Below are 17,165 nucleotides of genomic sequence, written 5' to 3' on the forward strand. Positions count from 1 at the left end.
AATTTTACTGTAAATCCAAATTGATCCATTTCCATAGTCTCTATATAAGGCCCAAACTACTCTGAGCATTTTTGTGCCACTTTTATTCTGTCTCTTACTGTTCCATCTCTCTGGCTCTTGGGTTTCCTGCTGGAGAGCTTAATGTTTTTTCTACTTTTTTGATAAGTCTCCCATCCATTATTGCTCATCCCCTGAAACATGACGGGAAGGTATACTTCCTTATACAGAGATTATTTTAGTAATACCCTTGGCTCTTTATAGAGTATATGTTGCTTTTTCCTTTCAATTGGATGTGTTGTGTATCTCCTTTGTTTTAAATGCTTGAGAGAAAATTCTGCCCTTGTTTGACTTTTCTAATGACCAGGCACTCATTCATTATTTATTGAGCAGATAACCTTTATCAAATGCCTCCATACTTGGCAAAATGGCTATGGCACAGATATAAAACCTCGTGTCTCACAGTATCGTGCTTTATATTTTACAAAGCATTCTTACCTCCATTATTTCATACGATCCCCTCCTTCCCCCCCCCCACCAGCAATTCTGTGAAGTAGAGAGTGCTGTATTATTAACCTTGACAATGAGGAAATTTTTAAGATTTAAAGTCAAGTTACCACATTGGTTATATAGTGGTGAGCATAGCTGCCTTCCAAAAAAGTCAAGTTACCAATTTCCCTAAGGTCATATGGTTAATGAATGAGAGGACTAGAACTCAGATCATATGACCTCAGTTCCAGGGCTCTTTCCACCAGAGCACACATCTTCCTTACCTGCTCTTACTAGGATTCCGTTCAAAGGAAAAGGCTCAAGTTGGTATTCAGAAGCTACTGGCAATGAAAAACCAGGTTGGATGACTTTTATGCTTAAGCAGGCAAGATTATATACAGTAGGTTGATATTCTAGATTATTTTTAAGAGAAAATGGATTGCTCTGGTTGTTTTTCTAAGTTAAAATTTTATTTTGAAATAACTGTAGATTCACTTGCAGTCATAAGAATTAAATATAAGAGATCTTAGATATGCTTTACCCAGTTTCCCCAGTGGTAAAATCTTATAAAACAGTATCACAACCAGGATGTTGACATTATTACAGTCAAGACACAGAACTTTTCCATCACAGGGATACCTCATGTTGCCCTTTTATAGCGTCCACCCAATTCTTTCCCACCCCAGCCCCTCCTTATTTCCTGGCAACCATGAAGCTATTATCGATTTCTATAATTTTGTCATTTCCATAATGTTCTATCAATTGAATCATACAGTATATAATTTTTGAGATTAGGAATGATATGGTATATAACCTTTTGAGATTAGCTTTTTGTCAGTCAGCAGAATTCTCTGGAAATTCTTCAAGTTTCAAGTTGTTGGTTATATCAGTATTTCATCTCTTTTTTGGCTAAGTAGTATTCCATGGTATGGATGTAGCAGAGTTCGCTTAACCATTCACCTATTGAAGGACATCTGCGCTGTTTCCAGTTTGGGGCTATTACAAATAAAGCTGCTGTCAACATTTGTGTACAGGTTTTTGTGTGAACATGAGTCTTCATTTTTTTGGAATAGTACCTAAGAAGGCAATTGCAGGCTCATATAGTAATTGCATGTTTAGATTTTAAAGAAACTACCAAACTGTTTTCCAGAGTGTCTGTAACATTTTACATTCTTGCCAGAAATGTGTGAATAATATGGAATCTCTACATCCTTGTCAGTATTTGGTGTTGCCACCTTTGTTTTATTTTAGCCATTCTGATAGGTGTGTCACAATATCTTACTGTGTTTTTAATTTGCATTTTCCTAATTGCTAATGATGCTGACCATCTTTTCATGTGCTTATTTGCCTTCTGTATCTTCTCTGGTGAAATGCCTGTTCATGCCTTTTGTCTATTTTGTAATTGGATTGTTTTGCTTGTTTACTGTTCAGTTTTGAGAATTCTTTTTTAAAATGTTTATGTACTTAACTTTGAAAGGGGGGAGAGAGAGAGAGCAAGTACGTGAATGGGGGAGCAGCAGAGATTAATGTTTATGTGTTATACCTGTTTCCATCTTTTTACTTTCAGCCAGCCTACAATTGTATATATTTTTTAATGTTTTATTTATTCTTAAGAGAGAGAGAGAGAGAGAGACAGATCATGAGCGGGTGACGGGCAGAGCAAGAGAGGAACACAAAATCTGAAGCAGGCTCCAGGCTCTGAGCTGTCAGCACAGAGCCCGATGCAGGGCTCGAATCCACAAGCCATGAGATCATGACCTGAGCTGAAGTCAGACGCCCAACCGACTGAGCCACCCAAGTGCCCCTACAATTGTATATTTGAAGTGAATTTCTTGTAGACTGCATATAGACAGCACATTTTTTAGTCCACTTTGCTAATTTTTAAATTTTTTTTAATGTTTATTTATTTTTGAGAGAGAGAGACAGAGCACGAGTGGGGAAGGGGCAGAGAGAGGAGACACAGAATCCGAAGCAGGCTCCAGTCTCTGAGCTGACAGCACAGAGCCCCATGTGGGACTTGAACTCATAAGCCGTGAGATCATGACCTGAACCAAAGTTGGATGCTCCACCGACTGAGCCACCCAGGCGCCCCAACTAATCTCTGTCTTTTAATCAGTATGTTTAGATCACTAATCTGTTAGGGTGTAAGTCTGCCACTTCATTTTTTTGTTTTTTGTTTTGTTTGTTTTGTTCTCTCTGTTTTTCATTTCTCTTTTCTCTTTCCTGCCTTCCTGTGAATTACTTGAACATTTTTTAGAATTCCATGTTGCATCATCTGTAGTATTATTAACTGTATTTCTTTGTACAGCTTCTTTTTTAGTGGTTGCTCTAGGTATTACAGAGTGCATACGTGTGTGTGTGTGTGTGTGTGTGTGTGTGTGTGTGTGTGTAAAACTTACTACTGTCTACATCTGTCATCATGTTACCAGTTCAAGTGAAGTATAGAAACCTTACTTCTCTTTACCTTCCCCCACTTATAATTGTCCTAAATTTTCCTGTACCTACATTTAGAACTACATCAGTGTTATAATTTTTACTTAATCCTTCAACCATAATTTAGAAAACTTGGGATGCCTGGGTGACTCAGTTGGTCAAGCATCCAACTCTTGATTTTGGCTCAGGTCATGATCTTGCAGTTTGTCAGATCAAGCCCCAAATTGGGCTCTGCACTGTCAGTGCAGATCATGACCTGAGCTTAGGAGAAGCTTGGGCTTCTCTCTCTGCCTCTCCACTGCCCATTTGTGCCTTCTCTCTCTCTCTCAAAGCAAATAAATAAACATTTAAAAAATATAAATAAAATAATTGAGAAAACTCAAAAGAAGAAGGAATTGTATTTTATTGTATTTACATAATATAAAAATGCAGGCTTATCATTTTCTTTCTTCCTTTTTGATGTTGCAGGGTACCTTTTCTATCATTTCTTTTGTTTAGAGAGCTTCCTTTAGACATTATTTTTAGAGAAGCTCTGTTGATAAATTCTCATAGTTTCCCTTTATCTGATAATGTCTCTATCCCCCCTTCATTCCCAAAAGATGTTTTTGTTGGTTATAGCATTCCAGGTTGATGATCCTTTTCATTCAGTACTTCAAAAATACTGTGCCACTCCTCTCAGGCCTCCAAGGCTTCTGGTGAGAAATCTGCTAATCTTCAACTTGTTTTCTTTCTATAAATAAAGTGTTATTTTTCTTTGACCTCCTTCAACATTTTTCCTTTGTCTTTGGTTTCAGAAGCTGGACTGTGATGTCTCTTGGGTAGATTTCTTTGGGTTTGTATTGTTTGGGGTTCACTCTGCTTTGTGAATCTGTAGGTTTATATCTTTGCCAAATTTGGTAAGTTTTCAGATATAATTTCTTTGAGTACTTTTTCAGCCCCCACCCTCTTTCTCCTCTTTCTGGGACTCCAATGACAGGAAGGTTAGAACCTTTGTTATTGTTCCACGAGTCCCTGGTGGCTTTATTCTATTATTTTTTGCCTATTTCTCTCTGTTGTTCAGATTCAGTAATTTCTGTTGTTCTGTCTTTGAGTTCACTGATCTTTCCTCTGCCTCCTCCATTCTGCTGTTGAACCTATTAGTGGAGGTTTTTGTTTCAGCTATAATATTTTTCAGTTCTAAGATTTCCGTATGATCTTTATATCTTCTGTTTTTTATTTTTTTCTGAGACTTCCCATTTTTTTCTATGAAGTATGTACATTACTGAAACATTTTATGATTTTTTAAGTTTTAATTTATATTTTTTTAATTTTTTAATGTTTATTTTTGAGAAAGAGAGTGAGACAGAGTTTGAGCAGGGGAGGGGCAGAGAGAGAAGGAGACACAGAATCTGAAGCAGGCTCTGAGCTGTCAGCACAGAGCCCACCATGGGGCTCGAACCCATGAACTGTGAGATTATGACCTGAGCTGAAGTCGGATGCTTAACCACCTTAGCCACCCAGGCACCCCAGTTTTAATTTAAGTTGCAGTTAGTTAACATACAGTATAATATTAGTTTCAGGTGTACAATTCAGTGATTCAACACTTCAGTACAATATCCAGTGATCATCATAACAAGTGCATTCCTTAATCCCCACCACCTATTTAACCTATCCCCCTCCCTCCCCTCTGGTAACTATCAGTTCTCTATAGTTAAGAATCTCTTTCCTGGAGCACCTGGGTGGGGGGGCTCAGTCAGTTAAGCATCTGACTCTTGATTTCACCTGAGGTCATAATCTTACAGTTCATGAGTTCAAGCCCTGAATCAGGCTCCATGCTGACAGTGCAGAGCATGCTTGGGATTCTCTCTCTCTGTCCCTCCACTCGTTCTCTCTCTTTCTCTCTCTTTTAAAAATAAATAAACTTAAAAAAAAAAGACTCTGAAAAAAAAAGGAGAACAGATTCTTTAAAAAAAACAAAAAGAATCTTTCCTGTTTGCCTCTCATTTTTCCCCGTATGATTGATTGTTTGTTTCTTAAATTCCACAATGAATGAAATTGTATGGCATTTGTCTTTTCTGACTGACTTATTTCACTTAGCATAATACTCTCTAGCTTTATCCACATCGTTGCAAATGGCAAGATTTAATTTTTTTGATGTTTTTATTTATTTTTGAGACAGCACGAGCTAGGGAGGGACAGAGAGAGGGGGAGACAGGAACCCAAGTGGGCTCTGTGCTGACAGCAGAGAGCCTGATGCAGGGCTTGAACCCACAAGCCATGAGATCATGACTTGAGCCAAAGTCAGACGCTTAGCCAACTGAGCCACCCAGATGCCCCAAGATTTCATTCTTTTTGATGGCTGAGTAATATTCCATTGTATGTATGTATGTGTGTGTGTGTGTGTGTGTGTGTGTGTATATATATATATATATATATATATATATATACGCACACACCCCCTCTTCTTTATCCATTCATCAGTCATTGGACATTTGGGCTCTTTCCATAATTTGGCTATTGTATATAATGCTGCTATAAACATCAGGGTGCACGTATCCCTTCGAGTTAGTATTTTTGTGTTCTTTGGGTAAATACCTAGTACTGTAATTGCTGGATCATAGGATAGTTCTATTTTTAACTTTTTGAGGAACCTCCATACTGTTTTCCAGACTGTCTGTACCAGTTTGCATTTCCATAAACAGAGCATGAGGGTTCCTCCCCATTCTCCATAGCCTCGCCAACACCTATTATTTCTTGTGTTGTTGATTTTAGCCAATCTTACAGGTGTGAAGTGGCATCTCATTGTAGTTTTGATATGTATTTCCCTGATGATGAGTGATGTTGAGCATTTTTCATGTGTCTGTTGGCCATCTGTATGTCTTTGGGAAAATGTCTCTTCATGTCTTCTGTCCATTTTTGTATTGGCTTATTTGTTTTGAGGGTGTTGAGTTTTACAAGTTCTTTATATATTTTGGATACTAACCCTTTATTGGATATGTCATTTGCAAATATCTTCTCCCATTCTATAGGTTGCCTTTTAGTTTTGTTTTGTTTCCTTCACTGTGCTGTGATGGTTACTTTAAAATCTTTGTCAGATATTGACATTTCTCTAACCTTGGTGCTAGCATCAATTGATTTAATTCAGTTTTGAGTTCTTCCTGGTTCTTGGTCTAATGAGTGGTTTTTTTTATTGAAACATGGACATTTTCATATTATGTTTCTGAAATTCTGGATCTCATTTAAACCTCTGTTTCAGCTGGATTTTTCTGACACTGCTATGCCAGGGAAGAGAGTATGACGTTATTACTTCTAGGTGGAAGTAGATGCTCAGGTTCCCCACTTGGCCTCCATTGATACTTAGGGTGGAGGATTCCTTGTTACTGCTGGGTGGAGATAGTATCCCACATGGTCTCCATTAACACCATGATAGAGGTGGCCTCATTATCTGCTGTGTGATGGTGAAAGTCCTGCCTCTTCCTGAGTGTTTACAGACTTTGTTCCTCCTTTGTTCCACCTTCTCTGGGGGTGGAAATGTAGGTTCCACTGATATTTCAGGGGGTAGGGGAATGCCTTATTACCAGCCATTGGATATGAAAGTCTTGTCTCCCTATCTGGCCTTCTGATACTATGCAGGGTGCCTCCTTACACCCTCACAAGGGGAAAAATTTAGGCTCCCCAGTTAGCTTTTTCTGGAGTGGGTGGGGCTGGGATCACAGGCTTTTCTGTGATGTTCAGCTATATTAGAGCCGTTAATGTCTAAAGGTTTTCTGTCTTGCATTGCTGCCCTTTTTCTGGTCCTTTGTCTAGAGAGAACAGTCTTTTCTTGGGGCTTTGGTTTGTCTATGCCTGTTGGCATCTGTACCACCAACTCTGAGCTATATGAAGCAAATGAAAACCCAGAGAACTCACCACTGTATCATTCCTTGGCCCCAAGGTCTCTAACCAATCTTTCTTCTCTCTACCTTTCAGTCTCCTTATGTTTATGAATAGTGTCTTTTTTGAGTCTTATGTTTATTTTATGTCTAGGGTTTTAGTTCTACTTAGTAGAAGGAATAGGGATGAGTACATCTACTCCATCTCATAGAAGTGGAAGTTCCCTGGTTCATTTTTCTCACCATACAGAAACATAGATAATGGGGAGTGGGGAATCCCTACACTTAAATAGAAGGGACAAACCAAACCCTCGTAGCTGACATCAGAGTCACAAAGAGTCACAAAGGCATGTTGCATAACCAGGAAGAAGCCCAGAAGAAATCAGCCTCTATTCTTTTACAAGGGAAGCTAAGGTGGTCCAAACTACTGAGCTACATTTTCTAGGAGTTTGCTCCTCAGAGTATAGTCCATGGACCAGCAGCATCAACATCCCCTGGGAGCTTATGAGTAGTGTAGAATCTTGTGCCCCATCCCAGACCAAATGAGTCAGAATCTACATTTTAACAGTATTCCCATGTGACTTGTATGCACTTTAAAGATTGAGAAACACTGCTTACTCATTTGTCGGTATCATCTTAACATCTCACATTTGATCTTTTAGTTCAACTGAAAGAATTACTACTTCTGCCAATCTTAAAATAGTTTATAAACAAGACTTGGGATCTAAAGTAAATGAAAGGTAAAGCTTCATTGTCTGATAGAATTTAGAAGTGAAATTAATGATCTTTGAAAAAGGTTATTTATTCCATTAATTTGTAAACTGAGGCATTGAAAGATTAAATATCTAACACAAGCTCATACAACTATGTAACAGCAAAGCTGAGAATTGAACCCAGTGCACTTCCTTCATAGCACAATGGTCCTTGGGTTTTCCTTCATCTAAATCTTTCTTCTTCCAAGCTTCACATCTCCTTGAAACTGGAATTGAGGTTCAGGCAAATATATCTTTGATTCAGGCTTTGATATTGTGTCTTTTCTGGATTTCTGTAGTTGGTTTCCTAAGTGGTCTGTAACTCTTTCTTCTCTTCTCCAGTTTTACCTGTTCATCTCTATTAAATGTATCTCCCTAAAACACAAACTTTATCAGTCCTTTTCCCCCAAATCTCTTTTTCCCTCTAGATTTCTAAAAGCTCTGCATTTTCTAAATCCTTACCCTCACTCTAAAGGCTACCTCTAATTTCATCCACCACCACCCCCCCCAAAAAGACAGTGTTTTCCCACACACAAATGTAGGCAATATTCTCCTTATTATCAATCTTTACCTCTTCTCCCTCTTCCTCTTAGAACAAAGCAAGATCTTTCCTCAAGATATGTCTGTCACTAATTGTTTTTGTGGAGGTCTCATCTTCTCCCATTCCGTTTTTCTCATCAGAAGAAGGAACTAAATTACCTGAATCCTTGCTTCCTTTGTACTTGTTACACACCATCTTCTTGCTGCTTCTCTTCACTTGTAATCTGTGTCTTCTATCTTTTAGTTATCAGTGTTGTCATGAACTAGCACTTTCTGAGCCAGTTTTTCCTTCCTTGGTAACTTCAGTTTATTATCCTAAGTGACTTTGGCATCCCTGTTATCTATTCATCCACTTCACAGTTTTTTGCCCTTCTTTAGCCTCTGTCTGTACCCCATATAAGCTCCACTTCCAAGATTGTTAACTCAAAGTTTTTCGAGTTACTATAATCTCTCTTACTTCTCCATACTTGTTCTTTGCTGTCACTTATACTTCAAATAACTCAACCCTTCCCATTCTCTTATAGTCCAGTCTAGCCACATTCCTTTTTTTCCGTTTCCTTTTCTTTCTTTCTTTCTTTCTTTCTTTCTTTCTTTCTTTCTTTCTTTCATTTGGTTATACCTCCCGTTTAATTTTTTTCTAGCCTAATGACCCACCAATATCAGTTCTTCTCCTGATATTAAGAAGCAGAATCACTAGAGAAAAGCACAGAACTAATACAAATTTATGTTGAGTTTTTTTTTAAACGTTTATTTATTTTTGAGACAGAGAGAGACAGAGCATGAACGGGGGAAGGTCAGAGAGAGGGAGACACAGAATCCGAAACAGGCTCCAGGCTCCAAGCTGTCAGCACAGAGCCTGACATGGGGCTCGAACTCACGGACCGTGAGATCATGACCTGAGCCGAAGTCGGCCGCTCAACCGACTGAGCCACCCAGGCGCCCCTATGTTGAGTTTTAAATGGGTTCTTAACACTCCTCAGAATTCTTGCACTCAAGTTTTTTCCAAACTCAAGTAAAATGTCTGCTTCAGGTTTTTTCTGCCTTTCCTACTTTCATAAAAACTTAGAACTACTTCACAATGACCCCAGCAGATGGCCTCATTGTATCTTTCTAATTGAGAAGATCAAGGGCATCAAGTGTGAGTTCCTCCATTGCCCCATGTCTCAAACATAATGTTTTGCCACTGTACCTCTTTACTCATCTTAACCTTTTTCTCAAAAGAAGAGAGATTCCCTCAACCTTAAACTGTTAGTTCAATCTCCTTATACTTCTTGAAGTACCTTAATATCTCTCCATTATTTTCAGTCTCTGTCTTTCTACGTATCTTCCCTTTCTACTCTAAAAAAAGGCATAGGTCTCCAACAAAATACCATGTTCCTGGATGGCTTAATAGGGATCAGTTTCCCTAAATTCAATCAAAATAAAAATCTCAATAAGATTTCTTAATAGGATTTTTTTAGTGAAACTTGATAATTCTAAAATTCTTTCCCCAAAGGAAATAAGCCACAATAGCTAATACATCTTTGCAAAAGAACAAGGCAAGATTTGTCCTATCAAATATAAAAATTATAAAGTGTTATTAATTTTAAGAATATGGTATTAGTTTATGGCACCTGGGTGGCTCAGTGGTTAAGCATCTGACTTCAGCTCACATCATGATCTCATGGTTCAAGAGTTTGAGTCCCACACCGGGTGAGCTCAAGCTGTTCTTCAGGTGAACACGAGCCCTGCTTCAGGTAAGCCCCACTTCTCTCTCCCTCTCTCTCTGCCCCTTACTCACTTGCGCCCTCTCTCTCTCTGTCAAAAAAAAAAGTATGATTTTCGCTTAAATGAAATCATAAATAGTAATAGGAGAGGATAGAACCCAGAAAAAGACCACATACCTATGAGAATTTAGTATGGAATGAAGGAGGTATATTAAATCACTGAGAGGATGATCTATTTAAAACATGACATTAGGACAATTTAAAAAGTAAAGTTAAATCCTTACCTGTAAACTGAGAGGCATTATAACACAGTGGTTGAGCACAGACTTTGGAGCCAGACTGCCCATCTTAAAATCTGGCTATACCATTTATTAGCTGTATGTGAGTTCTGTTACCTAACTCTCTGTGCCTCTGTCTCCTCATCTGTAATATTACAGTGTTGTTAGTAGTATTAAATAATACATGTAAAGTACTTAGGTGTCTAGCACATAATAAGTAGTATATAAGTGGTAAGTATTCACACTGTTTTTACCTCATACCATGTACCAAAATGACCACCAAAAGAAAGAAAGAATATCCAGATGGATTAAGAAACTAAACATAAAATCAAAGCTGTAAAGGTATTAGGAGAAATATAGGAAAGTACTTTTTTTAACTCTGGGGTGGAGAGGACCCATCCAGAAGCTGGTACAGAATAAAAATAGATTCAGTTACATAAAATTAATAAATGACCCAAGATACCATAGAAAACTTTAAAATAAGCCACAGACTTGGATAAAATATTTGTAACATTTTTATTTTTATTTTTTTTAGTACAGTTGACACATAATATTGTTAGTTTCAGGTGTACAACTTAGTGATTTGACAAGTGTATACATTATGCTATGTTCAACACAAGTGTAGATACCATCTGTTCCATTATATCACTATTACAATATCATTGCCTGTACTCCTTATGCTGTGCTTTTTATTCCCGTGAATCATTCATTCCATAACTGGAAGCCTTTATCTCTCTCTCCCCTTGATCTATTTTGCCCAACCCCCCACCTCCCTCCCCTCTGGCAATAATCAGTTAGTTCTCTGCATTTATAGGTCTGATTATGCTTTTTGTTTGTTTATTCATTTATTTTTGGGGTTTTTTTTTTTTTAGATTCCACTTATGAGTAGAATCATATGGGTTTGTCTTTTTCAGTCTGACTTATTTCACTTAGCGTAATACCTTCCAGGTTCATCCATCCATGTTGTCTTAAGTGGCACAATCTCATCCTTTTTATTGCTATGTAATATTCCACTGTGTGTGTTTGTGTGTGTATGTGTGTGTGTGTGCGTGTGTGTACCACATTTTCCTTACCCATTCATCTGTCAGACATTTATGTTGCTTTATACTTGGCTATAATGCTGCAGTACAACGTAGGGGTGTATATATATATTTTTTTTAATTAGTATTCTTGTTTTCTTTGGGTAAAATACTCACATTATGGAATTATTGGATCATATGGTATTTCTATTTTTAATTTTTTGAGGGATCTCTATACTGTTTTCCACAATGGCTGCACCAGTTTGCATTCCTACCAAGAATGCATGAGGGTTCCTATTTTTTCACATCCTTGCCAACACTTGCTATAACTTGTCATTTTGATTTTAGCCATTCTAACTGGTATAAGGTGATATGGCTTTGATTTGCATTTCCCTGATGATTAGTAATGTTGAACATCTTTTCATGTGTCTGTTGGCCATCTGTATGTCTCCTTTGGAAAATGTCTACTCAGGTCCCTTTTTTTAATGTTTATTTATTCTTGAGAGAGAGGGGGAGACCAAAGTTCCAAAGCAGGCTCCATGCTGATAGTAGAGAGCCTGATGCGGGGCTCGAACTCACGAACCATGAGCTCATGACCCAAGTTGAAGTCAGACACTTAACTTGTTGAGCCACCCAGGCACCCCCTCTGTCCACTTTTTAATTGGATTGTTTGTTTTGGGGGGGTTGAGTTGTGTATGTTTTTAATATATTTTGGATATTAACACCTTATCAGATAAATGATTTGCAATACCCCCCCCCCCATTCAGTAGGTTGTCTTTTTGTTTTGTTGATGGTTTTCTTTGCTGTGCAAAAGCTTTTTATTTATAAGTAGTCCCAATAATTTATTTTTGCTTTTGTTTCCCTTGCCTTTGGAAACATCTAGAAAAATGTCGCTATGGCCAGTGTCAGAGAAGGTACTGCCTGTGTTCTCTTCTAGGATTTTTATGGTTTCAGGCTTACATTTAGGTCTTTAATCCATTTTGAGTTTATTTTTGTGTATGGTGTTAAAAAGCGGTCCATTTTCATTCTTTTACATGTGACTGTCCAGTTTTCCCAGCACCATTTATTGAAAATGCTGTCTTTTCCCCATTGTATATTCTTACCTCCTTTGTCATAGATTAATTGACCATATAATCATGGGTCTATTTCTGGGGTCTCTTTTCTGCTCCATTGATCTATGTATCCATTTTTGAGTTAAAAATCAATAAGAAAAAGGTTACCTACACTAGAAAAAACGGGCAAAAGCTGTGATCAGGTAAGCTACAAAAGAAGACATGCAATTGCCTAATAAAACACATGCAAAAGTTGTTCAACCACACAATTAATCAAGGAAATCTGTATAAACAAAAATACATTTCATTGATAAATCAGGTGAAAATGGAGAGATTTTTCTCTAAATTAGAGCGTGTGTTTGGGATAATGTTAAAAATATATAAGGTCAGGGGCGCCTGGGTGGCGCAGTCGGTTAAGCGTCCGACTTCAGCCAGGTCACGATCTCGCGGTCCGTGAGTTCAAGCCCCGCGTCAGGCTCTGGGCTGATGGCTCGGAGCCTGGAGCCTGTTTCAGATTCTGTGTCTCCCTCTCTCTCTGCCCCTCCCCCATTCATGCTCTGTCTCTCTCTGTCCCAAAAATAAATAAAAAACGTTGAAAAAAAAAATTAAAAAAAAAAATATATAAGGTCAAAGGAGCACTCAATCAAGAGTAAGTGCCCCTGGCCTCTACTCTCATCTGTGCCACAGACACACTGTGTGGCCTTAGGCAGATGGCACTGCCTCTCTTGGCGTCAGTTTCTTTACCAGTAACAAAAGGTTTCTAGAGACTTCTACTTCTGGAATATCTAAATCTATGAGAATCTAAATGGATATGTTCCCCAGAAAAACAGCCATATTGGTGAAAATTATAGGAAAAACAGCTATTTAAAGTCTTTGGAAATTTTTTTAAGAGCATATAGAAGATGAAGAAGGATCCATTCAAGAAAATCTACTAAATCTTGATAAGAACCTTGAGAGTCCATAGTACTGGAGCCATGACCTACTCCCTCCCTGTCCTACCCCCAGCTCAGCATTGCATTAGCAAGCTCCACCCCAGGAAAGTGTGGCCAAGGAAACAATGCTCTCACTTTCCTCAGTCTCCCAGTCAAGGGATATGGTGTCCCACAAAGAACAGCAGGCTGCCAGGACTTACTATCCCACCTTCAGCTCCAGGCTGCAAAAGCTGAATTTTGAGCAAGTATGGCCAAAAGAATGAGGCCTCCCTTCCTTTACCCAACCCCACTTGTGGGGCAAAGGACCTACCTTAGGCAAGTCAGACCACTGGAGCCCTTGCCTCAGCTAACTCTTAGGGCAGAGGTTCCACACCCAAAGAGGCAAGCCAAAAACACTAGAAACTACCACCTTACCCAGTAACCTCTAAAAGCAGGTGTATCACTCAGAAAAAAAGGGTCCACTGTCCCCCCTCAAAGCTCTGGAGCAGGGGCTTAGAGATTTTTCCCAAGGGGAAGGGCAATCTATGAGAACAGAGTCTGTGTCCTCTGAGAAGCAATGTAAGAAGCTTCACATGTGAGGGAAACAGACTTTGCCATAAAAAGGAATTAATTATTGCCACATGCTGCAACATGGATGGATCTGGAAAGCATTATGCTAAGTGAAATATGCTGGTTATAAAGGAGTACATATACTGTGTGACTCCGTTTATCTGAAATGTCCAGAATAGGCCAATCTATAAGAGAGAGAAATTAGATTACTGGTTGCCCAGAGATGTAGGGTGGGTATGGGGGGAAATGGAGAGTGACTGCTAATGGCACAGGGTTTCCTTTAAAGGGGATAAAAATTAATTGTGGTGATGATTACAGAACTCTGTGAATATAAAAACCACTGAATTGTATACTTTAAGTAGGTAAATTTTATGGTATGTGAATTATATCTCAATAAAACTGATGTACACAATTATCACTTCAGGAACACTGAGGAGAGCCTATAAATGTAGGCATTCGTGTTCCAGAACACCTACAGTTTTATTAGAGATATTCACGACGGCCATATTTATTATGATGTTAAAGATAGAAAAAACTGGCTTCGATCATGAGCCCCAGAAAGTCCTAAGAGCAAACACCTCTATTTGCCATCAGTGACTTGTATTTCACATAGGCCAGTCCATGTCACTCTGGAGTGAGTAGCTGCACTGATGCATTACTTTACTGAAGATTAATGATTCTCCTGAGCAACACTGGACATGAGGGCAGCTAATACAAATGAAAATAAGACTCCTGCAGTGTTCCCTAACTCATTGAATGGCGCCATCATTCTTCCAGTTGCCCAAGCCAGGCATCTAGGAATCATCCCCCATTTCTAATATATCACCAAGTCTTGTCAATTCTGCCTCCTAAATATCTCAAATTCATTCACCTCCCATATTCCACTGTCCCAAACCTAGTTCAAGTTATCATCTTTTTTTTTTAACTTTTTTAAATGTTTATTTATTCTTGAGGGAGAGAGAGACAGAGTGTGAGCGGGGGAGGGGCAGAGAGAGGGAGACAGAATCCGAAGCAGGCTCCAGGCTCTGAGCTGTCAGCACAGAGCCCGACGCGGGGTTCGAACTCATGAGCCGTGAGATCATGGCCTGAGATGAAGTCGGACATTCAACCGCCTGAGCCACCCAGGAACCCCACAAGTTATCATCTTTTACCTCAGCTACTGTAGGAAACTTTTAGCTGGTTTCCTTGCATCTCTTGCTTTCATTTATACCTTTCTCCATCCAGCAACCAGAATGATCTTTTAAATTTTCAAATATGTGACCTTGCTTAATCTTCTGTGGTTTCCCATTGCTTTTAAAGACCGAAATTCTAGGGGTGCCTGGATGGTTCTGTTGGTTGAGTGTCAGCTCAGGTCATTATCTCATGGTCTGTGGGTTCAAGCCCTGTATTGGGCTCTGTGCTGACGGTTCAGAGCCTGGAGCCTGCTTCAGATTCTGTGTCTCCCTCCCTCTCTGCCCCTCCCCTACTCATGCTCTGTCTCTCTCTCAAAAATAAGGAAACATTTTTAAAAAATTTTAAAAACTGCTTCTTGACACACTTCTCTGAAAATTAGGGGTAGGTGTTGGTGAGATAATCGACAGAGGACAGCACCAAGAGAAGCCCCAGACAGTATAGAGGCTTTTCTCCTGCTTAGACGAGACCAGGAATGAGTCCAAGCAGGCCTCAGAGCTTTTTCAATTTATGTGTCCCTTCATGAAGTCGTCTTGCCTTATGTACAGCTGACAAACTTTTAAGATGCTCTCCTCCTACCTTCAAGGAATACAGGATTGTTCATGGAGGCTGTGGCTCCTTCTTCGCGTTAGCAGAGCACCCATTGTTTGCTTAATAATAATGGGGTACAGCACTGATACAGTCAGTGCTACAATGACTGTGACAGTCATAACTATAAACCCACTGTTCTTGGATTTCAGGAAGACTACCCAGAATCAGAGACTCTCTGGCTGATGGTCAAGTCCTGGAATATTGGGATATATATGTACGGTGGGAAGAAGTATGTATCTGCAGAAAAATGGTGTGACCTTTCACTGCATTTTCTTGACCACCTTGGCTCCCTCAAGAGAAACTATGAAACTCAGGTGAGGAGGGAGAGAGTAGGGGTGAATGATATGACTCGGGGAGCAGAGAGGTTCTATCTGGGCACTCAGTAAAGACTCAGTCCTACCTTCCTTGTCTGGGAAAGAATCATGATCATTGTTCCTCACAGTGGTTCCATAGAACAGCAAGAGTTAGGGGACTGTAAACAGTAATGTTTTAGAGTGGAAACCAGGAAGGGCGATGAACAGAGGGGAACTTAAGGATAGCAAATGGAATCTAAATAAGAAGAATGCCGAGATAGGGGCGCCTAGGTGGCTCAGTGGGTTGAGTGTCTGACTTTGGCTCAAGTCATGATCTCATGGGTTCGTGTGTTTAAGCCCCACATCAAGCTCTGCGCTGACAGCATGGAGGCTGCTTCGGATCCTCTGTCCCCTTCTCTCTCTGCCCCTCCCCCACTTGGGCATGTGTGTTCTCTCTCTCATTTCCCCCACCTCTTCCTCAAAAATAAACATTAAAAAAATTTGAAGAATTCCAAGACAGAGCTCAGGAAAGATGCATCACTGTCAATGCCAGTGCAAGTAGGGAAGGACTGAGCACCATGCAAAAGATCACTGTTTACGAAAGTATTTTCTCTAGAAACTAGGTGCAGACTTTTAGGCCATTAGCTAACCAGGAGAAGCTTGGTGGGGAAAAAAAAGTCTTGCTACCAAATAAGGGCAGGGGATATTTTATGTTTTAAGTACCACCTCCCTTACAATAGCTGCCTGTCCCTAGCAAATGGACCTGGTGCTATGGGGTCCTTCTTCCCTAAGAGAGTACTATATTTTTTCCCCAAAGTGGTTCCTCAGAACTCAGAAGGTCAAGGTTAGACTTCCGTGCTATCACCTTGCATCTCTCAGGAAATCTATTTGCTGTTCTCTTTCCTAGATGAATACTCTGTATGGCGAGCTGGTGGAAGCATTAAGCAAAAGCAAGGGCTCAGTTTTCAACGAAGAGTGAGAAGAGCTGGAATAAGGCATCTAAGCAGACAAGCTGACATCTACTTGAAGATGTTGAATACCTAAATTCTTGCCAGACTTTATCTTGAGTTCTTGTTTCTGTTTTGTCAAACCCTGTTTTCTTGTTGTTACATGAAATTTTCTGAATTAAAGCATTTTGACTTTTACTGCTGTGGCCAGCTCATTTCTGGGGGACAAATTTTCCAAAGTGCCAAGGATGTTATTATATATTGAAATAGCCATATGAGAGTAAGAGTATTCATGGCCCATGTGAGCAAAAACATTCTAGTCCAACACAAGTTGCATTCTATTCCAGAAGTGCTTGAATTCCCACTACCTGAAGGTAACAGAGAACCGCGGACTATTCAATAGAAGAACCTTAGTCGTCACTGGGCCCTGAATTGATCAGATTCATAAACTTGCTCTATGACACCCTTGAGAATGGGTCATCCAGCCTCTATCAGAGCATATCGTATGACAGGAACGCCCAAGATAGCTCAATCCACCTTTTTTGCTGATAGGGAGACAGAAATTT

The 17,165-nt window shown here is 39.5% G+C and overlaps 1 protein-coding gene across 1 annotated transcript in view; it reads left to right on the top strand.

Moving 5' to 3' along the window:
- The window catches only part of TEX11 (testis expressed 11), a 252,528-nt gene extending 235,731 nt beyond the window's left edge, over window positions 1-16,797 (top strand). The window contains exons 29-30 of the mRNA XM_081792399.1: window positions 15,509-15,673; window positions 16,560-16,797. Of these exons, the coding sequence (XP_081648525.1) occupies window positions 15,509-15,673; window positions 16,560-16,631 (237 nt within the window). The 3' untranslated portion in view covers window positions 16,632-16,797. The remainder of the gene's footprint in view (window positions 1-15,508; window positions 15,674-16,559) is intronic.
- The last annotated feature ends 368 nt before the right edge of the window (window positions 16,798-17,165 follow it).

Source organism: Panthera onca, chromosome X, assembly GCF_046562875.1.
Source record: "Panthera onca isolate mPanOnc1 chromosome X, mPanOnc1 haplotype 2, whole genome shotgun sequence".
Classification (NCBI taxonomy): Eukaryota; Metazoa; Chordata; class Mammalia; order Carnivora; family Felidae; genus Panthera; species Panthera onca.